Here is a 22238-nt window from a genome sequence, read left to right as displayed (position 1 = left end):
TTCGTATGCACTTTTGCAACAAAAAAACGCGGGTTAAGAAAAGAGCAACGACAACGGGACAAACAAAGTAGAGCGCGAGTAGTTCTCGCGAAATTGGAAAGCCTGGCTTATACAACTACGCACATGGATCGCAGTTATGTACGTGTTGTTTGCGAGACTATTATTGTTTCACCTTTAGCCGAGGTGTGTTGTGTCGTACACGTTTGGACTGGTGGACCTTGTTGGATGGTCAGAGAAAAAAACAGCTCCATTTTACGGTGGATACTCCGTTCCGGTGAGGAAGTTTTGACTCGGTGTATCTGAAATTCACGACTTCGTATTCTGGTGACCAAAACGGGCTGGTCTGGGTCCATATACACCAGATCGGGACATTTTTAACGCAAAAGTTATAATTTATTATTCACGTTGTGTGTGTGTGTGTTTTCTTATTGTGAGATTTAATTTTCGTCCACCCAGAGAAACCTCCCATAAAGGCTTTTCTCTTCCAATACAGAACCAGTTCACTTTGCAACAAGTTTGCTTTCAAATTCCTTTCTCAATGGAAGCAAATTAATCGCAAACTCCCTTGATGATTAATTAACCAAACAAACAAACACATACTTACCGATGTTGTGCTTTTTTCCGTCTGCTTTCTTTCAACAACGCATCACAGATCTGTCTCCCGTCAACTGGGCAAAGCGCACCGGTTCGTCCGGCATCAACTGCTACAGCATCGAGGAAGGGCGGGTTATCGAGCGTTCGAAAGGTCGTTACATTTCGCCGATACGCATCAAAAACAAGCAGCAAGCGATCGCGAACGCAGCAACAACTGGCGGTAGCACACCGGCCCCTACCACCGGCCACACCCTTCCATGTACACCCGCCACGACGACAACACCAGTATCGCGTCGAATACTGCAACGAGCCAGTGCCGATAAGACCGCGGATGTGTCCGTCAGCGGTATCGCATCGTCCGGTAGCTCTTCGCTCTACAAGCAACTGAGCCGATCGATCGGCAATATTGTCGATACGATCGAGAGTCGTAGCCCATCGCTCAGCCAACGTTCGATACCGTACCGAGAGAAGAAGAATCCACTCGGTAGCACCCGGTTATCGTGCTACCAGCCGATCAGTCTGGAAACGAGGACAGCGGAAGACGACGCTAAAGAACGGCCAGAACGGAAGCATGGTTCCACAACGGTGGACGCTGGTAGCAGTGCAACGTTACGAATGCAAAAAGTGCGACATCCGCTATACAAATCGGTGGATGATTTAATCTTTCTCGGTTCTACCGGTGACGTGATCGTACCTGTGACGCCATCTGACACACGTGCGCCATCCAGCCAAGCGTCAGAAGCTGTAGCTATACAAAACGACACATCAGCCGAACTGCAACAAAGCACCCTGCACCGATTAGCGTCCCAAGCGACGACGACGACGACAACGTCGTCCGATACGAGACGGAACCACCAACACCATCTCAAGCGTGCTATCACCGTCGATGTGGGCAGTGGTGGTCCTAATCCGACAACCACAACCGATCGACGCTTATCATTCCCACAAAGCACGGAACACTCCACCGCTCGAGTGGCAGTCGTAGTTGAGCGTGACGCAATTGCAGCTGCGAACAAGACCCAGAGTGGTCCAGTTAGCGAACTACCAAAGAACGACGAAGTAACGACGGAGTCGAACATGATCATGATGGATCCTGCCGATCACGATGAAACGTACGGTTTTGCTCAAATGCGCTCCACGCTCGGACCGATCGAGACCGCCTATCGGTTGCGGTTGGAGGCACTCAAGCACGAAACCGCAAACGGCGAACTATCGTCCAGCAATTCGGCTACGTTCAAGACGCCAAAGAAGAAGGACAACTTTACCAACAAAATACGCGCGATGTCCGATCGCACTCAGAAGCTCTTCTCGCGCATCTACTCCACCAACAACGGTGGTGGTGGTACGAGTGGACAGAAGGGTTACCATCTGTCGGCTACCAAGTCGCTGAAGAAGTCCACCGGGAAGCTGTCGGAAGCGAGCCGCAGAAGTGTGAGCTACGGTGCACTGCCTGGGTTAGCCGATTTCCAGAAGAACGTTTCCAAAGAGTCGCGAGATGATGTCTACGAGGATGTGGAGAAGCAACCGGACACAGCTCCAACGGTAAAGCAACAGCATCCGATCGATGATCTTGATACGGAGCTGCTGGTTGGTGGTGGCACAGTGATTGCGATCGGTAGCAGTGCTGGCCACACGGACGCAGAAGATGGCGATTCGGGTATTCTCGTCAATGAATCTGGTGCTTCTTCCATCCTCGAGACGGACGATGTGTTCCACGAACAGGGTTCGAGAATACCGAACATACCGACCAAGGTACTGAACGGTAGTGTGGCAGAATCGCAGGAGTTTAAGCTGGTCACAATCCGGTTGGACGAGCCGGTAGAATTGGTGGCGGAACCGGGCGCAGAAGATGGAAGTGGGTTGGGTATTATCATCACCCCGATTGCCACCACGGAGGGTGAGGTCAGCAATCGCTACAAGGTGGCCCATGTTTTGCCCGGAGGACTTGTTTGCAGGTAAGCTATTCGGAAGAGTGGTTGGCGCCATTGTCAAAAATAAAATTTTGAAACCGGTTCGATAGGTCACCTAGAGAAACCTGTCCCATAGACAAGCTAAACACTAAATGCCATTCTTTTCCGTTTTTGGGTACACCCCAACAGGGAAGGTTCGATTAAACCGAACGATGAAATTGTCAACATCCTCGGGAAGCGACTGCGTGGTTTGTCGATGCGTCAGGTGCAGGAGTTGCTTAATAGTTGCGCACGGCGCGGTACTGGCCGCACTAGCATCGATCTTGTCATTTGTCGCAGTAGAGCAAATGGCATCGATCACCAAGACGACGACGACCACCATCAACAGCAGCAGCAACAAAGGCCACCGTCTGTTAATCGACGGTTGTTCCGCAATAGCCGCAAGATATCGCTCGACTCGTACTTGGAAGATGAACGACCGGATCACAGTGGAAGCGAGACAGGTTCCGAGCAGGATACTACCAACTATACGTCGATTGCTATCAAGTAAGTATGCTCCTCCGTGGGACTGATCGCGAAAAGATCGCTAATTACCTTATCTTCCCACTTTTATAGAATCGACGGTAACAAGTACAACACACTCGGAACGCCCCGGCGTTCGAAGCAGCCACTCTCGATGATTTACAAACAGCAGCAGCAGTCCCAACAGTCTCAGCCACCTTCCTTAAACACGGTCGTAACCTGCGATGGCATTCCCGGTACGGAAGTGGACTCGCAGCCACCCTCGCTCGATTGCGCCAAGCGTCGTTCGTTCACCAAAAACGTTACCCCTACGCAACCATCCAACACGTCCTCGAAAGTCGTTCGCCGATCCCTTGTCGGCAAGCAGTCTCACAATCTTCCACAATCCCCGCAGCTTGTTATGACTGCTCGCAGTACGATGAATCTGTGCGATGATGAAAAGCTAGAACTGCATGCATCTACCTCCGATGATGCAGAAACAAGCAGCGGTACCAGTTCGCTCGAGCTGGACAAATCTACCGCCAGTAACTTCTGCACCCTGCCAAGACGCCCGAAATCATCCGCGCTGTGTTCGTTCCATACGGTCACGTTCGAGAAAGGTCCAGGCAAGAAGTCGCTCGGTTTCACTATTGTTGGAGGCCGTGATAGTCCGCGCGGTGCGCTTGGTATCTTCATCAAGAGTATCTTGCCGACCGGTCAGGCGGCGGAGGACGGACGATTGCGTGCGGGTGATGAGGTGCTCGCCGTAAACGGGCAGGTCTGTCACGATCTTACCCATCTGGAGGCGGTGAAGCTGTTCAAAAGCATCAAAACGGGTGAGATTGTGCTGCAACTGTGCCGGCGCAACAAATCCACCCATCGTTCGATGGACATCGATGCGAACGCATGCTGAGCCGGGTGGGAACGTAGGGGAGAAGGTTTTAGCAAGACTTATTAGCTGGTAGGACAGACCGTTTGCAAAGGTGTTTGTACAGCAGGAAACCTTTGTTGCGTTAGGACAGATCAGGGTTCTACTTAGTAGACTGCGGGTAAGTTAAAGAGCGAGGTGTCGGTAGTACAGCGGGTAACCTCCATAGCTGACTAACCTCCAACTCAATGGGATGCAGCAGCAGTATTGCTGTCTAGTGTGAAATGTCTAGAGTTAGTACTTTAGTGCGTGGCGTAAGTAAAGTCGTCTATATGTATGTGGTAATAAATATAATTAAAACATGAATTGAAATATCCTACACAGACGTGTTGCATTACTGTATCATCTGGTGATAAATAGAAGTCTATTGTAAGTTGTTGTAGGGGTGGTGTATGTGATAAACGATGCCGGTCCACACGGTAGGACCGGGGATCAAATCCCATCCGGACCGTCCCCCTTGTAGCAAGGACTGACTATCCAGCTATTCGTGGTAAAATAAGTCTCGCCATGACCTCAGAGGTCGTTACGCCAAAAAGAAGAAGATGTTGAAAGAACATCTTTCAAGAAGAAGAGAAGCTTGGTGGATTGGAGATGGCTGCTGGAGCTGCTATGGCACAGCAATTTATATACACTCAATGATATTACTGCTTGTGGAAACTATTCTAAACTGGGATGTTAATGATGATCTAACTATAAAGGATGACTTACCATGCATCAGATGATCCGGTCGAATGGTTGATTCATTTCATAAGTGCAATTGAATTAAGTAGTCCGTATGCGACGACCCTTCGCCTTGGTTTGTGTGCGAAAGATGCTACCCTTCTGAAGCTGCAAAATATCTCCCCAGAGTTCTTTAAACGTGGCAATGGAAGATGAATAATTAATTATATAAAGCCCTAGTGTACAAGACTCCATTTTTGGCTAGTACTTCTCCAAGGCAGAACTAGCTTTTCTCGCAAGTAATAGTGCCCTTTGGAAGCTGGAAGAGAAAAGGATGATCATGATTTACTACTTTTCCTGAAGTTAAGACACCTGGCACTCATGCTCACGGCTCGTGCCAAGCAAAAGCGCTCGTGTTGGGTTTTATCGGGATAGAATTTAAGAGAACACCGCACAATCACATATGATCTAGAGTAGTATATTTATTGTTGTCTTGCTTTTTAAAATTCCCACCAAATGTACGTCGCGCATCACTGGACTGGACGTCTACTTCCTCTGCTCGCTGCGCCCTGATAATGCGAATGCTAAATTTCTACTCATTTCACTTTCTGCACTGCAGCCGGTAAGCAAAAGTATCGCTATCCACTGGACACAGTTTTGTCCATTAGTCGTTTTGCAGTGCCTGATGATGATAAATGGTACGGTGATGGCAGGGGGAAAAAAGGGAAGAGAGTTCTTTTAACGTGTAGCGTTTGCATTGTGTGTATGCGTTAATGGTAATTATTATAGTTAGATGTGTGGTAATACGTTGTTAAGCGGTCTGGTACGTAAATGAAGATGCGTTTCTTCCTCCACGCCATAGATTGTGTTTCGTGCTGTGTAGTTATAAATCATTTCACTGTTCTACCATCTTAGAGGAACATTCTTCTCGCCACATCAATTCGATCGTGCGCCTCCAACAGTTGTTGCAGCACCACACGAAAGAAGTGATAGTGGAGTGGTTTTCAGGTCTCCTCCACAAGTACTATATAGGAAGGATGTCGTCAGTTAGGAATGCGTTCAGTTCCATTCTCACTCAGCCACCATCTTGTCCACGATGGTCAATTCCTGCTACATCTTCACACGGCTCAGTTCTTAATGTCGCTGATTCGTCGCGACAAGGATCCACCAGCCGGGCCAGAAGTACCGTACATCTTGCGACCCATCGTCGAGCTTAGCATAGTGGGATACAGATTGAGCGGTGCCATATTTGGGTTCTCGATGTGTGTCGGTGACGATATGAGTGTGGCGGTACGGCTAGCTGTGGCGGCACGGTTCAGCGATCCCAGCACTTCCTGCGGTTCCTGATAACCCGAATCCATATCGTCGAAGTGTGCGTACGATTCCATCAGCGGTGTCGGATCCTCGTAATCGTAGTCTACAAATCCGGAGTTTTCGAACGAGTTCTTGCTCTTTACAATTGTACCGTGTGCGGAGGGGATGTACTGCTCATGCTTACGCCCATAGTCAATCACTTCGTAGTGATCCTCAGGATTGCCACCGTACGATTCCGTGATGAAATGCTGCGTGCCGTGCGGTGTCAGTGCGGCCCACAGTGTACGATTGTCCGGATGCGGTGGTTGCTGATGGTGCAAGTGGTTGGTCGGATAGAGAATCGTACCACCCGGCATAAATACTGCCGCCTTCGCGGTGGTTGGTTCGTGTCCGAGAGCATGCAGTGGCGGTTGCTTCAAGTTGCTATCGTGATACGAATAGCTAAACGAACTGCAACGGAAACAGAACCGACTGAAAATGGAATTGAGAAATGTAAAGGAACTGAAGCAGGGCACGTGGAGTGTAATGACATACTCGCGACATTTGAGCACCACCATTGCTAAAAGAGCCCCAAGCAGAAGAACTCCGACACAGGATGAGATCAACACCAGCACCCAAGTATCGTCCATTCCTAAAACAGATTAGACAGTGAGGCTCATTTAAGTCACTGGCAAGCAAAGGGTAAAACTCCCACTAATCTTACCATTTCCGGGCAGCTCGACAAACTCCATCCCGGACTGTTCGTTCGCCTTCAGGGACGGTTCACAGATGAAGGCTGCACTGCACAGCAGACTGTTGTTACTGTTGCCGTTCGGTTTGGTGGCCACCAGTGCATTCCGGGGCAACAGAAACGATGACAACGGTGGCGGTGGCATCGACAGTATCATATCGGGCGGTGGCCCCAACTCAAGGCAATCCCCGAGGCAACTCATGATGTGCTGTACTCCCAACGACACTTTGCCCCTTCTTTCTGTACCACTTTAATCGATTGGATTTACTACAATGAAACAAAAACCACGACTTTACACTCTTTTGTCCACTCTGGTGCTGTAGCATTGAAGTAAAAGCACAATAATTGATTTAAAGACACATCTTTTAAATAATCACACAACTTACCACAAGAAAAGATGCTTCCTGTTGTACGCGTTTCGTTCGAGAACTACTGGAATTCGTCCAGTTCCACACAGAGGTTTTTTGTTTGTGCGTAGTTGTGTTAATGCGCGGGGACCAAATTTTAGTCCACGGTGAGGATACCGTGGTTCGGGTGTGTTAGTGTATGAGTGTGGTAAATTCGCGCACGCGTCCTTGCGCACATGCCACACAATCCGGAATGTTGGACCGGGCAGGGAGTAGATGTTGGTGGTGTATGTTTTTATTGATTTCTGAATTACGCGTTTGCTCTGACGCCAGTACCCTTCCCTTGTCCCTTGTGGCTACAAGAAGCAAAAGGGATGTAGGAATTGGAAACGATGAGTCAAAATAAACATCACAGTATTTTCCCTCCCAGTGGAAAAACGGAAATGGTAAATGGCAAGAGGGGGAACCGAGTAGACCAACACAAAGAAAGAGAGGGTTTTCGCTACTTCCTTCCGGACACCGACGGTTCATAAATCGTTTTGCTCTGTTCGTCCTTGTTTCATAATTGAGGACGGATGCTCACCTTGCCGCGATACGTTACGAAGGAAAGCGGAAATAGGGATTGCGCAGAACAGCACGCAGAAGGGACGACATTCTTTGCACCTGTGCACCCATACCTCACCAGCTGTAGGTGTGGGTGTGTGTGTGTGTGCGGTGAGGCAATGAAAAAGAATGGATTCTATGCTTACTGTTGTTCACTTCGGGACTGCGAAAAGCGCACTTTGCGTGAATGGAAATCTCCCTCGTTACGGTCTGGTGAATAGATGATGCGGTTGGTATGATGCGCTGTTGCTGTGGATTTAGCTTGGCTGGAGTCGTTACAGTAGGCGCGGGCGAAAGTTTTCTAATTGGGAATTTTGTGGTTCTCTCATGTAAGGATTATAATCCTTGTTTTTTTTTTGTTATTTTAATTAAAAAGTTAAAAGCCTTTCATGATGAGATGCTGATGAGTGGGTATACGTAGACTCGTTGATGTTTTGATGTCTATGTCCGAAAAGGGATTTTTTTTTGTATAAAATATGTATTCAGCTGGCGGAAAAGTTGGTATTAAGGATTATCTTCGACATACATAGGTACTGTTTCCAAGAAGGTATTGAACCTGAACCATAGAGTGGATAGAGCAAACCACCTGCTATGTAGATCATAGCAAATTGGAGAACATCCTGCTCTCTGATCAACTTAACACCGTAATACCCTTTTTATCGTAGCCTATCTCATTATTTTCCACCAAATACAGGATAGCCGGAAGCCGGAATACTTTTCATGCACTAGTCTCGTTGACAACAATGCGTACGAAAGCATCCTCAGTTCATTGGACTTGCAGTTATCTACCGAAAAATGCCCTCAAAAGCAAACAGACCACCGTACGGGGTAAATATTTAGCAGCAACGTCATCAACAAACGTTCCGCCAGATAATCCTGCATGATAATTCGCGAACAATCGTCAAACAGATACCTACGATGATCTACTTAAAAGAAGTCGTCGGTCTCAGTTACTACGATGAAGAGTAAATTGACTTTTTATTTCTTTTTTATTCTCTGCGTATGTACTTCCTTCTCTACCTCCTTATGTTTTCATGACACTACAGCGGTTTCTATGATCAGATTTTTAAGTTACCTCTACTGTGATCATCACTTAGGCTGCGTCCTGTACACTATGTGATTTGTACTGCATCATCCGTGTAGACGTGGCAACTTCTTTTATGAACAGGCCTCCCATTGCCCATTACGGCACGATCAGCTGCTAGGTCTTAGCGGAAGATCCCACGCTCAAACAAGAGATTTTCCACTGTTTTATCCACCTCGCTCACCAAAGCCTTCCTGCCGACTCAGCCTTCTGTTGACGTTGGGCATCACCCAATGATAATAGAAACCCCTGGTCCCAGGCGTATCATGTCTGAGAGTTCACAGCGTCAAACACTGCTGAGGATATGTGTTGGATATGTGTTAGGTCTTTGTGTTGGACATTAAGATGCGCGTAGGAAATCCATGGACAACACTTGAATTAAAGAGAGAAAAAATCGTCCACTTATCTTTCCAACTCGTCCACCGCGGTCCACTACCACCGGAACTTTTGTTTCCCCCCCTTAAGCTAACATGAATGAAATCCCTCGTATGGGCACACTTCCCGCTCTCCACAGTTCTCCACACAGCACAACGAAATACGCGATGCCGCACCGACGGCATTTCGGGTGAGGGATCTTAAATCGCGATCGCTTCAAACACACAAACACGCGCGCGTAGGGCTGTTCGCGCTATCTTGACATCTTTTAAAATAGCTCATCCACGGAGTGGCACGGTCGCAGTCGTATCCGCGCCAATCATCCGGGAAGGTTGCCGTGTTCGAGTTTGTGCATGGACCCGCCCGTGTGGGACTCCACTTTCTCCGTAGTGCCGAGAGAACGCCACTTGAGGGCATTTGTTGTGCTTAGAAGCGTGTGTTTGTCGCTAAAAATATCTAATCGACCGTAATTGAAGTCTACCGGCCCATTTCCGTGTTTGACGGTGGTGTACCGATGTGTTAAGACTTGTAAGTTTTGCGTTTGGAAAACGAGCGAGTACCAAGATTTGCTAATTTGGAACGCAAACTCCAGCAATGGATCCAAGTGCATCGGTTGGGGAGGGTGAGGATGGTACATCGGCACCGGAGCAACGGCTGCTCTTTTCCGCGGTGGATTATGTCATCTTCTTCTCAATGCTCGGCATGTCGGCACTGATCGGTGTATACTATGGGTTCTTTGCCAAGCAGAAGCAAAACAATACGACCGAATATCTGCTCGGCAGTAAGCAGATGAAGGTGTTTCCTGTTGCCATGTCGCTGACAGCGACGTAAGTGAACACTGCTGTATTGCACATCTTCATCCACAGGAAAACAGGACGTGTATGACCTTTCCTGTCGATCACTCTCACCCTTTCCAGCCACATCTCGGCCATCACGATGCTTGGTGTACCGGCGGAGATGTACAAGTACGGTATACAATACTGGGCCTGCTCCATATCCGGCCTAATCGTGACCATCTTCATGGTGTACGTCTTTCTGCCGGTGTTCCACGAGCTACAAACAGTTTCCTGCTACAGCTACATTGAGCTACGGTTCGACAAACGTACCCGTACACTAGCGAGCGGTCTCTTCATGTTCTACTGTCTACTGAACACACCCGTTATCATCTACGCGCCCGCCATTGCCTTCAGCCAAGGTAAATCCCGTTTGTGATCGCCGAAATACGATCTCCGATCTTGCTATCTCACGCTTCACGCTTTATCACCATCTCTCACCACAGTCACCGGTATCAATGTGCACATCATTACGCCGATGATTTGCTGTATCTGCATTTTCTACACAACATTCGGCGGCATACGGTACGGTTTTTGTGGGGCGGTATATTATAGCGAGGGTATTTGGCATTGTAACGCCTAGACTGAGCCACCTTCTTTACAAAGTGAACCAATTATTTGTTATTCCTTTCAGTGCGGTAATATGGACGGACACGTTACAGTTCGGGGCCATGCTGTGTGCACTGTTCGTTGTAATGACACTCGGGACCTTACAGCTCGGTGGAGTGATAAACGTGTTTCGACTAGCAGAGGCTGGAGGTCGTTTGATATGGTTTAAGTGAGCCAGTAGACACTCTTTTAATGAAGGCACTCTTTACTAAAAACCAGCCCGCCACCTTTTTTTCTTCCAGCATGGATCCAGACCCTTACCTTCGGACCTCCTTCTGGTTAGTGTCGGTGGGATTAACCTCAATGTGGATATCGAACATCGGTGTAACGCCAGAATGTGTACAGCGTTTTTTGACCATACCGGATATGTCAAGTGCCAAGAAGTAATCCATCTCCTCATATTGTCTTTTTTGAATTTCTAACGAGTCTTCAATTTTCTTTTTTAGGGCAGTCTGGATCTTTGGTGTTGGTCACATTCTCGTAAAACTGTTCTCCGTCTACAATGGTTTACTGATCTTCGGCAAGTACCATGACTGCGATCCTATTCACGACGGCACGGTACAGAAGTATGATCAGATTTTTGCCTACTATGTGCTAGATGTTGCACGGCACATACCCGGCCTGCCGGGTCTATTTGTGGTGGGTATATTCTCGGCCGCCCTTTCCTCTATGTCTACCAGCATGAACACACTTTCCGGCACACTGTTTGAGGACTTTATCCGGCCGCGATTTGCTCTCAAGGACAAAACGGCCAGCACGGTCGTGAAGGCCATGGTGATGACAATCGGTGTGATCTGCCTATTGCTGGTGTTTGTCGTTGAACAGCTCGGCAGTATCTTCAGCTTGGCCATATCCGTATCCGGTGTTACCTCCGGTACGATGCTCGGTATCTTCTTTCTCGGCATGTTCTCGCCGCACATTAACGGGCGGGGTGCTTTCTGGGGTGCGATCGTATCGTTGCTATCGCTCAGCGCAATCGCTGTCGGTGCTCAGCTGGAGATACTCGGAGGACATCTGAAATATGAAAGTTTACCCTTCCGGTACGATGGTTGCAGTGGATTCAACGCAACAGGGTAAGTATCGTTGAATATAACAAAACATTCCTACCGAAACCTGTCTAAATGCCCTTGTTTTGATTTGCAGCCTGGAAACAAGCACCTTCTATCGTGATGCGGCAGGTCACGATAACGCCGAGGTACCTTGGGTGTTTCGCATTGGATTCATGTACTACTCCCTGCTCGGTACAATCATCGTCATTGTTGTGGGTATTGTGGTGAGCTATGCAACAGGAGGACAGAAAGAACGAGTGCCACTTAATCTGCTCACTCCGTGGGTTCGGCCACTGTACCGCACACTAGACTACACACCCGAAAAGGGCGAATACAAACTAACGCGAAGTTGTGAAATGACCGATATAGAGAAAATCCCTAAATGAATCTCCCTCAACCGCACAAAACCTTAACCGTGTCGTTCTCTGTTTCTGTATCACTTCGACCATCCGTTGCCATTATCCGATTGCGGGTCGGATGTAGATTTTGTTTGGCATCTTGCTCACTATGTACCGCAGACGTTCTTCACGCAAATGTTTCGCTAACAGTGTAGCAGCCTGATCGGCACTGTCAAAGTCCTGCTTAAGTGTTTCGTTGTAACATTCGTGCAGCCAGTGAACCGCTTTAGATACGTTCGTGTTGAACACACTAAACACGTCACGCGTGTGCTGGTACCGGGCAGGATTAACCATGTCCGTCAGGAGGTAGATCAGTGCGTGACGTACGGCCGACTGCTGACGGATCGTAATGTACGGTATCTCAACCGATGGAAGTGCTGCCTGAGCTGCCTCGAGTGCCATTAGTGCACCGTGACAGGTAGATCGTGCGTCCAGCGCTAGTGTGATCGTTTCTTCCGCACCTTTCGATGGTCTTATCAGCTCCCAATAGTCCACCACCTGGTGGAGTCCTTTAGCAGCTGCTCTTAACAAACCGCCAGCAATTCGCCATTGTTCAACGGCTCCACCGAGACGATCTCGTACGTCGCGTGCTGAATCCAGCTCAATGTCAAGCTTTTGTTCGTTCACCGTACCGTACGCTCCGTTGTAAACTGTCGCTAGCAAGCGATCTTGCTCGAGATACAACCGTTTTAACTGTTCGAAGGCTGTCCGTAGGGTTTGGACGCGCTTCCGCGAATGTACGATCATCTCTTCACGAAAATGATCTGCTTCATGATCCATCGCAGTACGGGAAAGCCGTGCAATGAACTCTTCCTGCTGTGCCGCCTTGAATTCATTGGAAACAATGTCTAGCTTGAGGATGATCTGAAATTGTAAAGTAGAAACATCAGTTAATTTAAGAATATCAAGGTATCCTCAAAAAAAAATCGTCTCAACCGTCTTCAACGTACTTCACGAACCTTAACCATCTCTTTGCGTGCATTCTCGGTTAGATTATCCATTTCCGCAGATAACGGCCGCTTTAATGCACCTCCAGGCACCCCATTTGGAATGTTCCCGTTGGGAAGGATCTCATTTGGTAGCGGTGATGATGGTGGTTGTGGTACGACCACCTCCTGACCAGTGCTATTACTCACTGCACCCTTAGCGCTGTTTAATAGCTCTACCCAAGCTTCGGCCGTCATTAGCCTTGGCCCGGGCGTAGTACTTTCCAGAACACAGATTTCTTCGTCCAATCGTCGATAGGCTTCAACCAACGATTCGGGATGTTTCGACACTAGCGAAGGAAGTCGACCTTGCTCGTTGGTGTTCAACACGGGTGTCGTAGGATGTGGAATCGGTTCCTCGAGCACAACGGACGATGAACATCCCATACCGGTGGTCATCACTGTACGGAAACCATTCGAGTGTCCTGGTAGACGCCGTTGAATATTGTAACAGAACGCTCGAGGATGGACCATCGGCAACGGTAGCTTCGTTTCACGTCCGTTTATCGACTGAGAGCCGTGAACAGTTTTGGCTCGCCTTGGCCGCTGCACAATCACGTTCTCATACCATGTGTGAGTTTTAGTAACGAGTGTCACGCTACCCTTGCTCTTTAAGCTCGACACCTCGTGTCCTTATCTATATCGTTTCATCGCAACGTCAAACGACATATTCATCGTATTAACAATGCCGTTATCCTGGCATGACATCGCACATGCGAGTATTACATGCACACGCAGACATATATTCACACCAAAAGGGTAATTTGTTCTGGCCAGGGCATAAGGATTATTAATTTCGGATTCAGTAATCGGTTGCGAACATAACCGGTACCGGGCGGTACCATCATACCGACCCACAAATAGATGAATAAACGTTCGCTAGGAAGGCACCAGAGCATTGAATAGTAGTACCTGATTACAAGGTTTGATAAACCAGGTAAGTTGTTGAAAGAGGTTTCTTCACACTGTTTCGATTAGTCGAAATTACGATACAAGTGTTCCTCCTATCTTCACATTACTCCGTTTTGGATTGGGTATGAGATTTACGAATGAAACGATTAATGAATGTGATCGGGAAAGTGTACGATCATTAGTTTTGTATAATCCTTCCTGTTCTACAAGTTGTTTGGAGACACGTTTAATACTTCTTAGCGAAGGCCGTCGTCCGTCAACCGTTCTGCAATCGGAGACGTGTATTGTCGATGCCCTTACATCGTGACCTTCAGACAGTACAATTGAACACCGCGATTATTTCATCAAGCTTCTATGTATCGCATGGTGTCAAAAGCGAAGGTCATCGTAACGAATTGTTTAACTGATTCATAAGGATCGTGAATTATTACAACACAAGACGAACTGCACCGTAGACTGTTTAGAAAAAAAACAAAAAGCAAAATGAACCTGCGATCCCTATATGCTTTACTTTAACTGCTGTTTTCATAAGACCTTATTACTCTTTATTAGACTATACCTTCCGAATACCTCGTATCGGATTGTTTTTTTATCATAAATTTCGCGCAGTAACTTTCCGTAAGGACTAAGGACCACAACTGTAAACATTGTAATGTTTTGTTGTATTTTGTTTTTTTTTTTCATCTAATCACACTAAACCTCCCGCCAATTTAGCGTTATTTACAGGGGAACGAATTCGTGTCGCACATCGTGACCCGCATACAACAGCGGCTTTTTCCTTCTTGCTTTTACCTACCCCATTACTAATATCATTTTAACTGCGAGAATTCACCAAAGGGAAACATAAACAAATCACAAACAAATATGGATTAAATTGATTCCTAGCATCCTGAACTATTGATTCCAGTGGGTCGTTGATTAGTTAGTGGAACGGAAACCGGTTTGAAAACGCTAAAGGAAACCTCACTTACTTTACTTACTGAATACTCTGATATTAGTGGATTAGTGTTTCTGCTTATTTCAGCTAATGGAACAAATGGCTCGCAGGTGAATATCTCCGATAAGTAAACAGTTCCTAAGGGTTTCGTATGTATTTCGTGGTGATTTTTTTGTTGTGGTAGAAAATCGATCAATTAGACTGCCAGATTTATGCACTTTTTATCAATGTTTGTAAATCGATTCTACTGCAAAATGATCACAAGTAATGTTTCTTTTCTTTGTTGATATTGGCACGAGTAGCTCGAAATATTTTAAATTGAAAATTTTAAACCGAAATAGCATCCAAATGTGTCGTGGTTGTAAAAAACAACCACGAATTTAATCAATGACCTGTGACATGACATGTGACAATTTCAAATCGAAACAGCTGGAACTTTTCTATTTTTATGCAAATGCTCGCGCGCGAGAGTGGTTGATTTGGGTAAGCGGAGTAAAATAATACTACATAAGAAAAATAATATTAACAACGAAAACAAGTGCCGCATAACACCACTCACGGTCAGCCTTATTTCGGCACATTTTCCCATTGCCTTTTGGCGAAAAGTAACGATCACAGCGATCCTTCCCTGCTGCGACAGTGCTCACCCGTCCACAGATCAAGGATTCGCTTCCTAACGTTTACCAGTTGTGTAAGATCACAGGAATGACTAAGACAGCGCAGGGTGTCCAGATACGATTGCTTTAACAGCTGCAACCGGCGGACGATTCGATCGCGTACGCACAGGTTTGCAGGGTGTCGGCGCCATTCAAGCAAACTCAATCGAATGCCATCGGTGAGTTCGCGCTTGAGCATATGCAAGCAATCGTTAAGCGATGCATTATTCTAGACAAAGGGAGAAAAATAGGGAGGAAATCTCTTACTCATAGAATACAAAACGTATGAAAAAATGAAAATGAAATAACTTACCACATCGGAACAGAGCAAAAAGGTGGCATGCAATCGTTCTGCCGGTGCTAGGTTGGAAAGGATGAACCCGACTATGTTTGGTACGTTGACTTTTAACGCTTCGGGAAAAATGCGACTTTCCGCTTTTCTGTAATGTTAAGCCGGTAAAGGATTAGACGCTTGTACAGCGATTACGAACGATATCCACTACCACCAACTAACCTTCCATTCGGAAATATTAAAAGCGATGGAAACACATCCATCGTGTACTCCCAGGGTAGATCATTCAGTTCACCATCTATCCGTACGAACCAAAGGTTCGGTTGATGGCGCAGCATGCGCGACACCGTGAGCAAATGGTGCGCTTGTATGTAGCAAAAGGCACACTGGGTTGAGTAGAAGCTAACCACCACGGTGCGGTTCGAGTCGAGTACAGTGCGCTGGAAGTTGCTCGAGTAAATCTCTCTCACACGATGATAGACGCGCGGAGCACGAACACGTTCTGCCGTTTCCTCGGATCCACTGGGAGACACTGGCTGTTCTGATTCGGACGCATTTGTTCGTTTCCCTTTCGCTGCTTTTGCCTGCTTTTGAGATGCTTCTTCCGCTTTAGTTTTGGCTTCGGCCGCATCCAGTAATATTCGATGCCGCTCGAGGTATAGCTGATCCTGCGCCACAAACGATTCCACATTGAACGCGTGACTGTGCTGGTAGGTCGTGCTCTTCGATCTTAGAAAGCGTACCAGCGATCGATTGTAGTAATCGTGCACGAATTTCGACAACGTGTTCAGATTAATCGGATCACGCAACACATACGCCGACTCATCGGTATGATCGACGATAAATGCTACGGTACGGTTAGGTTCCTTTAGCACATCCACTCCGAGCCGTTCGCCGAACGCATGATACAGACCGCTGTCCATACTGATAAAGGTAAGCGTTTTGTTGTGCTTACAGGACAAACCTCCTATTGCGGCGTAATAATCCATCGATTCCTTCTGTCGTGCCGGTTCGCTAAAGAAAACATTCGACTTTTCCGCTTCCGCTAGCTGTAACAGCTCGCACTGTTGGCGAAGGTTTTGTCTCGCAAGCAACTTTGGACCTCGGTAGTCGTGCTTCGAATCGATCATGGATGTAACGATGGAACGCGCTTGTTCGTAGTTTGTGTTCACCTCGTTATACCTTCGCGATGAACATCCGTCCGTTTGCCACATCAGGCTAGGTTTACGGGATCCATCCGGTCCAAATGCCCCGCACTCGTGCTTACCACATCCGACAGCCGGAGCAATGTCACAGTACTCCTCTGCCGAAAGCTTTCCACCCACCGGTTTACCATCGACAAATTTTGAAGAATTGAGCACATTTACGAACGATACCGAAACGGTCGATTTAAACCCATCCTTGCACTTGTTGCTGCGACCATATCGGCGGCTTCCGGGCGAACCTTCATCGTCTTCCTCCTCCTGGGAAGGATGACGTCCTAGAACACGCACACAGTGCTCACGTTTTTCGACGTATCGTGCTGCGTTTGAAGTTCGTTGTTCCGCAATATATTCACGAGCCATTTCCAATATCCAGGCGTCACCCGGACAGTTGTAGTACTGCATGCTGAGCTGTCTCAGCATCATGTAAGCATCAGAACTGTCCTCGTATAGTGGTCGAGGAGAAAGAAGCATCAGCACCGGACCTTGACGTAAGTAAGGAGCAAGAGTGGTTGATTTAACGTTGCCGGGCGGTGCAATCCACATTGACACTACGTGCAGATGTTTGTGAACCCACGCGATAAGGTCCTGCGGTGTCCAGGGACTGTTTCCCTCATATTCCTAGAAGAAGAAAAAAACATAAAACATTAATCAATTATAGTAACAAGAAATGTTTGCCGTAATAAGCTTACTATAGTTTCGTTCCACAGGTACAAACGGAACGAGGGGACCTTTTCAACGCCAAACAATTTGGAAGACTGTCCCGTCACTACACCAAACGATACCTCCTGGAACGGATCCTTCTCAAGCCATTTCAATGAGGCTTGGTAGTAGCGGTGGTAAAGTTTGCTGTCCTGTGCTACATCTAGAAATGCGACTAATACAGCCTGCAAAAAGGAAAAAAAACACCTCATTTACCAACATTTACTGAACGGAACTGCATGTCCACTTACATCCTTCCCGGTCATATGATCCATAAGATCACCGGGACTGCCGAAACGGTGAAGTGGCAGCATTAGCGATTGCATAAACCGGGACAGTGCTGCCGTAGTCCATGCTTGATGATACTGTACAGCCAACCCGCTCGGTTGGTAGGCCATCAGCACAGGCCACGATTGCACCTTGGTGTACCGTGCGCGACATTCACCACCCGGCTGCCAGCAGTTGATGGCGGCAAAGTGTGCCTCGCGGTAGTACAGCTGAGCCACCCGCTCATAAGCGTGTCGCGCAAATTGGCTTTCCGCGCACCACGGCGCATAGTACAGTACGAGCGATAGTTCCGATACGGAAACACGGGTCTGCGTAGTACCGAGTGCACCCGTTGGCCAATCGTTCACTAGCGATCCTTTCGAGAAGAATGGAACCGGTGGCGGAGCTTTCGATATTTTCGGCGGACTGTTCTGGATGGTCGCATACGTGGTAAGAATGAGGGCCAGTATGCAGAGCACCTCGCGCCCGTAAATGATTATCATGCTGATGCGATTGTACCGACGAGTCTTCTCGTCCACCGTTCCACTATTCAACTGTCCGTTATCACTTGGCTGTTCGCGCTTAACCGTTGCCACGTTATCATTTTCTGCCGCAGCTAGTGGCCGTTCCGTTACCAGTGCCACCGTACACGCATCCGCCGTGTCATCGCCATGTCGTTCCGGGGAAGCGGAAATAGTGTTGGTTAGTAGGCCACGGTGACGTTGTGCTTTGCGCCCTGGAAACTGCTGACGTCGCAATTGCTGGTGGCTGGTGTGATGACTGGGATTGTTTGCTGCAGCTGTCGATAACGTCGACGGTGCCGGTACCGTTGCTGATGGTGTTGGTAGTAATGATGTTGGTGGTGGTGGTAATGCAGGACGTCGCGTCGATTCTTGAAAGTTGCTGCTGCTGCAATCTTCTGCTGACGGGTCTAATGTTAGTGCATGCATAGGGAAGTGCTTTCATTCGCCTTAATCGCTGATGTCGGAGCCCGTTGAGGTAGAGCAAGTACCACGTCATTACACTTTTTCCAGAACGGGGTCTTTCGTTCAAAACATTCTATACTCTGTTTATATTTCTGCACACGGGCCGAACTGAGTGAAACTCGCGGAACAGCGGACTGCTACAGCTACTGTTTGCTGCTGGACAACAAAACGTTCGACAAACTATTACGCTGGCTGGTATCGTTCACTGATCATGGTAAAACAATCTTTCCGTCTAGAAAATCCAATTATCGAGTTCCTTTCCTTTTTCTACTCCGTAATCCAATTTCGCGAACAAAATAAGAAACACATAAAAACACACACACAACCTCACTGCCACTGACAACTGTTATTCTGAAGGTTTTGACAGCCGTTTTATTTTTTTCTTTCTCGCAGTATATCGCACATGCACTGTGGTTGTACTTCGGTTTTCGAACATTTTTGAAATAAAGTATCAATTAATTAATAACAAATGTAAACAAAACTTTTGCGTTGTTTAGAAATTGTAAACCAATCCAAATGTTTATCACTTCTAACAGCAATCCAATAGGTTATTTTGAACTTAAGTAGGTTATGAAAATTTAATTTCAGGAATTTTCCAATGACCGATAGAACGGTCATAGTGCACTGGGTTGTCAATATTGGCGCTCAAAATACGCAACATCAACGGAATTTGTGAATCGTCATTTTTACCCGTTTTGCTGTTGTTTTCCATAAATATTCGTGCAAATAAGACTTAAAAAAAGATGACGAATACTTCAAAGAGTGCGAAACAATCGAGTCGAGTCCTTCAAAGCGATATTCGCATGATTATGGCTGATATAAGCCGCAGGCAAAATCGAAACACGCTTCATACTTCAAAGCAAAACTTAGCGGCACCTATTTCGAGACAGCTTACCGGTCCAGATGCCTCCAAGTCAGTAGCGAAAACTCCGGTTACGTCCAAATCGACCGGATCGAGAACATCTTCCGAAATAGTGAAAACCATCTCTGTACAACAGGCACCAAATACACCAAACCAGACCCAAGGTGCCAAAAAGATGTTGGAAAATGTATACGCCAGGGAACTGTTCTTTCGCCACACCGACATAACACAAGTTTTGGCGCGAATGTTACCCGAACGTAGTGAAAATACCCGGAAAAGGTTCGCAGCACAACTCTATACAGATTATGTACTAGAACCTAGAAAACGGATCTGCAAATACCTGGAAGAGGTACGCTTTGATACACGCTACAACGAAGGTTTGTTTCATATGGCAATCAAAGTGCCAATCACCAGCGCACAAGAACTAACGGCACACAGACAAAAGCTTGCCAATGCGGGTATCAGAAAGCTGTGCTTTGTTGATATGACTGTAAACAACTTAGTCCTCGAACATCAGGAAAAACTTATAGAAACATTAAAGGAACGGTTTAACAACTGGTCAGCCAAGCTGGGTAAGCTTCCTGCCTACATAACCATGTACCAACAGCAACGTGAGGCCGACGACCGGAAATTTGTATCCCAGTTGAAACGCCACTCATCGATGAAAGGTAGTTGGTTAATAGGGCTCCCGGAAGTGGTAGAGGAACTCGTTCGAGAGTCAAGAATTCCAAGTGAACAGCGCAAAAACTTGTTCTGGTCCACGTTGCGGTTCGATGATGACGCGTTGAATAAAAAGTATGAAACTGGTGCTTATTGTAGATTACAAAATGACTTGGATCGATATCCGCCAGAAGAATTGATCGAGTATCAGTCGCTACGTACCATTGGACGGGTTCAAGAAGAAATCCGTGATGAAGATCGTGAGTTGCAATTGTTTGCAGAAAATGGTAATTCCTCCTCGGTACAATCGAACGACGTAGGTCCTGTTGACCAAAGACTGCCGGTAGAGCAAACAAGTGAACCACAATCATCGAGCGCGCCACATAAAGACAATTCCTTTAACTTACCGGTCAGTGCCATGTTGATACCGAACGAAACATGGGAAAGAGAGATCGAAATAAGCCAACAGCCCTCATCGGTTCAACGGACAAAACATCCACAAAATCGACCACACTTTCCCCGGGTTCCCTGTAAGGTTCGGGCGGGATGCATCTCTTACGAAGATTCTTTAAATTCGACCAACAATGCACCGAACCAGTCGATAGCATTTGTTCCAGTGGCCCAGGACTCCAGCCAACAGTCTCCACCTGCGAATACGGAAATCTTTACTCCTTTTGTTACCTCAACACAAAACCAGTCTCAATCAATTGAATTTATTGAACCACCAGCAACCGCTGCAGTGCCTGCATCTACGCAAGATCCTTTACAACTGTCCGGGACCGTCATCTCAACCATGAGTCCACCTTCTGATGCGATAGTACCGCCTGTATCGGGCATAACGCCTACCACCAATATAATGCTCCTGCCTGAAACGATAAGCCAAGATAGTCACAGCCAAACGCCAACGCAACTCAGTTCCACCATTGCACCGTTCCAAGCGCTTAAACCAACCCCAAGCGGATCGTTCACTATTAACAATGTTACGTCGCTGCATATGAAACAAGAAACTCTCAGCGATTTGCAGTCGCAAGCCGATTCATCTGGGTATGAAGATTATGTAGAATGTTTACCAAGCTCGCCCAGTTACATCACTATAGACAGTGATAGTGATAGTGACCAACTGATCTGATCAACTATATGGTGGTAAGATAAAACTAAGATACACTATGCTGGAAGTAACACATAGAAGTTAATAAATTTGTTTCCTTGTTGCAGATTTTCGGTTTAGGGTTGGCGGTTTTCCAATCACGTATGCATCCGATTACCGACAGGTGCGACTGCATCTGATCCAGGCAACGAACTCCATGTCTCGTGCCGAACGGGTCGCTGACGAGCACCTTCCTGGTAGGGAATGAGATCATTGCATTCTTCCGGCTTTTACAACCGTCAGGATTTTTGTACCGCCAAACAGCTCAGCTAGCTCGTACTTCTCCTTCTCTACAGGCCCTGTTCGCACACACACACACACTCCTCTAAAGACAATCCTCAATTCCCGCCGTTCGACGTACCCGTACAACAGGCCCAGTGTACAGAAATAAGAATGAATTAGTAGTATTGTTTATAGATAAGTTGATATCATAATGGCAATATATGAAAAATCTGTTGTAAAACATAATGGACGATATCCAACATGCTAACTTGCACATCTTATTTGGGCTCACTAAACTGATATGAATATCATCAAATTTGTGTGTAAAAATATTTAAAAATTAACGTTTAAAAACATTCAAACGCGATGGTATATGATGAGGAAATATGAAGAAAATTCTAGACAAAGTTCTCTTTTACAGCTGCAGCGCCATCTGGTGAGTCGTTTAGCGTCTGTACTGAAACGTTTAGTG

At 46.9% G+C, this 22238-nt stretch overlaps 5 protein-coding genes across 8 annotated transcripts in view; 2 read left to right on the top strand and 3 right to left on the bottom strand.

Annotated features, from left to right (window-relative positions):
• The window catches only part of LOC125763789 (uncharacterized), a 64185-nt gene extending 59933 nt beyond the window's left edge, over nt 1-4252 (top strand). For 2 of the 3 annotated variants that reach the window (XM_049427306.1, XM_049427307.1), the window contains 3 exons: nt 653-2549; nt 2694-3050; nt 3120-4252. In XM_049427306.1, the coding sequence (XP_049283263.1) occupies nt 653-2549; nt 2694-3050; nt 3120-3918 (3053 nt within the window). In that variant the 3' untranslated portion in view covers nt 3919-4252. Of the gene's footprint in view, nt 1-140; nt 275-652; nt 2550-2693; nt 3051-3119 lie in introns of those variants that run through there. The other variant, XM_049427308.1, reaches the window with a different exon arrangement.
• An 803-nt stretch (nt 4253-5055) lies between these two features.
• On the bottom strand, nt 5056-8092 carry LOC125763793 (uncharacterized). Its single transcript, XM_049427312.1, has 4 exons — nt 7024-8092; nt 6611-6904; nt 6442-6538; nt 5056-6378 (listed from the first exon to the last, which is right to left on the bottom strand). The coding sequence occupies exons 2-4, from the start codon at nt 6837-6839 to the stop codon at nt 5721-5723; spliced, it is 984 nt and encodes a 327-aa protein (XP_049283269.1). The 5' UTR covers nt 6840-6904; nt 7024-8092; the 3' UTR covers nt 5056-5720.
• A 1037-nt stretch (nt 8093-9129) lies between these two features.
• On the top strand, nt 9130-11950 carry LOC125764486 (sodium-coupled monocarboxylate transporter 1-like). 2 transcript variants are annotated; one of them, XM_049428798.1, is made up of 8 exons: nt 9130-9574; nt 9639-9873; nt 9964-10241; nt 10326-10404; nt 10514-10657; nt 10731-10871; nt 10935-11561; nt 11632-11950. In XM_049428798.1, exons 2-8 carry the CDS (start codon nt 9641-9643, stop codon nt 11921-11923), a joined length of 1794 nt encoding a protein of 597 aa, XP_049284755.1. In that variant the 5' UTR covers nt 9130-9574; nt 9639-9640; the 3' UTR covers nt 11924-11950. The 2 variants fall into 2 exon arrangements, with proteins under 2 accessions (XP_049284755.1, XP_049284754.1); XM_049428797.1 differs by having other exon boundaries at nt 9131-9873.
• A 45-nt stretch (nt 11951-11995) lies between these two features.
• LOC125774985 (uncharacterized) lies at nt 11996-13320 on the bottom strand. Its single transcript, XM_049445365.1, has 2 exons — nt 12886-13320; nt 11996-12799 (listed from the first exon to the last, which is right to left on the bottom strand). The coding sequence occupies exons 1-2, from the start codon at nt 13318-13320 to the stop codon at nt 11996-11998; spliced, it is 1239 nt and encodes a 412-aa protein (XP_049301322.1).
• A 1035-nt stretch (nt 13321-14355) lies between these two features.
• Nucleotides 14356-19220, bottom strand: LOC125764459 (thioredoxin domain-containing protein 11). The gene is made up of 5 exons (XM_049428732.1): nt 17874-19220; nt 17613-17807; nt 15941-17541; nt 15740-15866; nt 14356-15655 (listed from the first exon to the last, which is right to left on the bottom strand). The coding sequence occupies exons 1-5, from the start codon at nt 18837-18839 to the stop codon at nt 15383-15385; spliced, it is 3162 nt and encodes a 1053-aa protein (XP_049284689.1). The 5' UTR covers nt 18840-19220; the 3' UTR covers nt 14356-15382.
• Between the last annotated feature and the right edge of the window lie 3018 nt (nt 19221-22238).

This window comes from Anopheles funestus, chromosome 2RL, assembly GCF_943734845.2.
Source record: "Anopheles funestus chromosome 2RL, idAnoFuneDA-416_04, whole genome shotgun sequence".
Taxonomy (NCBI): Eukaryota; Metazoa; Arthropoda; class Insecta; order Diptera; family Culicidae; genus Anopheles; species Anopheles funestus.
This window is presented reverse-complemented; position numbering and strand designations above follow the sequence as displayed.

Excerpts from the sequence above, each read along its gene's own strand:
- LOC125763793 (XM_049427312.1), bottom strand. The coding sequence starts at position 6,839 with ATGAGTTGCCTCGGGGATTGCCTTGAGTTGGGGCCACCGCCCGATATG. Across the intron at positions 6,539-6,610 it reads TGTCGAGCTGCCCGGAAATG|GAATGGACGATACTTGGGTG; the intron begins GTAAGATTAGTG and ends AATCTGTTTTAG. Across the intron at positions 6,379-6,441 it reads GTGGTGCTCAAATGTCGCGA|TCGGTTCTGTTTCCGTTGCA; the intron begins GTATGTCATTAC and ends TTCCATTTTCAG.
- LOC125764486 (XM_049428798.1), top strand. The coding sequence starts at position 9,641 with ATGGATCCAAGTGCATCGGTTGGGGAGGGTGAGGATGGTACATCGGCA. Across the intron at positions 10,872-10,934 it reads GATATGTCAAGTGCCAAGAA|GGCAGTCTGGATCTTTGGTG; the intron begins GTAATCCATCTC and ends TTTCTTTTTTAG. Across the intron at positions 11,562-11,631 it reads AGTGGATTCAACGCAACAGG|CCTGGAAACAAGCACCTTCT; the intron begins GTAAGTATCGTT and ends TTTGATTTGCAG.
- LOC125774985 (XM_049445365.1), bottom strand. The coding sequence starts at position 13,320 with ATGACCACCGGTATGGGATGTTCATCGTCCGTTGTGCTCGAGGAACCG. Across the intron at positions 12,800-12,885 it reads AGATGGTTAAGGTTCGTGAA|ATCATCCTCAAGCTAGACAT; the intron begins GTACGTTGAAGA and ends TTACAATTTCAG.
- LOC125764459 (XM_049428732.1), bottom strand. The coding sequence starts at position 18,839 with ATGCATGCACTAACATTAGACCCGTCAGCAGAAGATTGCAGCAGCAGC. Across the intron at positions 17,808-17,873 it reads ATCATATGACCGGGAAGGAT|GCTGTATTAGTCGCATTTCT; the intron begins GTAAGTGGACAT and ends TCCTTTTTGCAG. Across the intron at positions 15,656-15,739 it reads TTTTGCTCTGTTCCGATGTG|AATAATGCATCGCTTAACGA; the intron begins GTAAGTTATTTC and ends CCCTTTGTCTAG.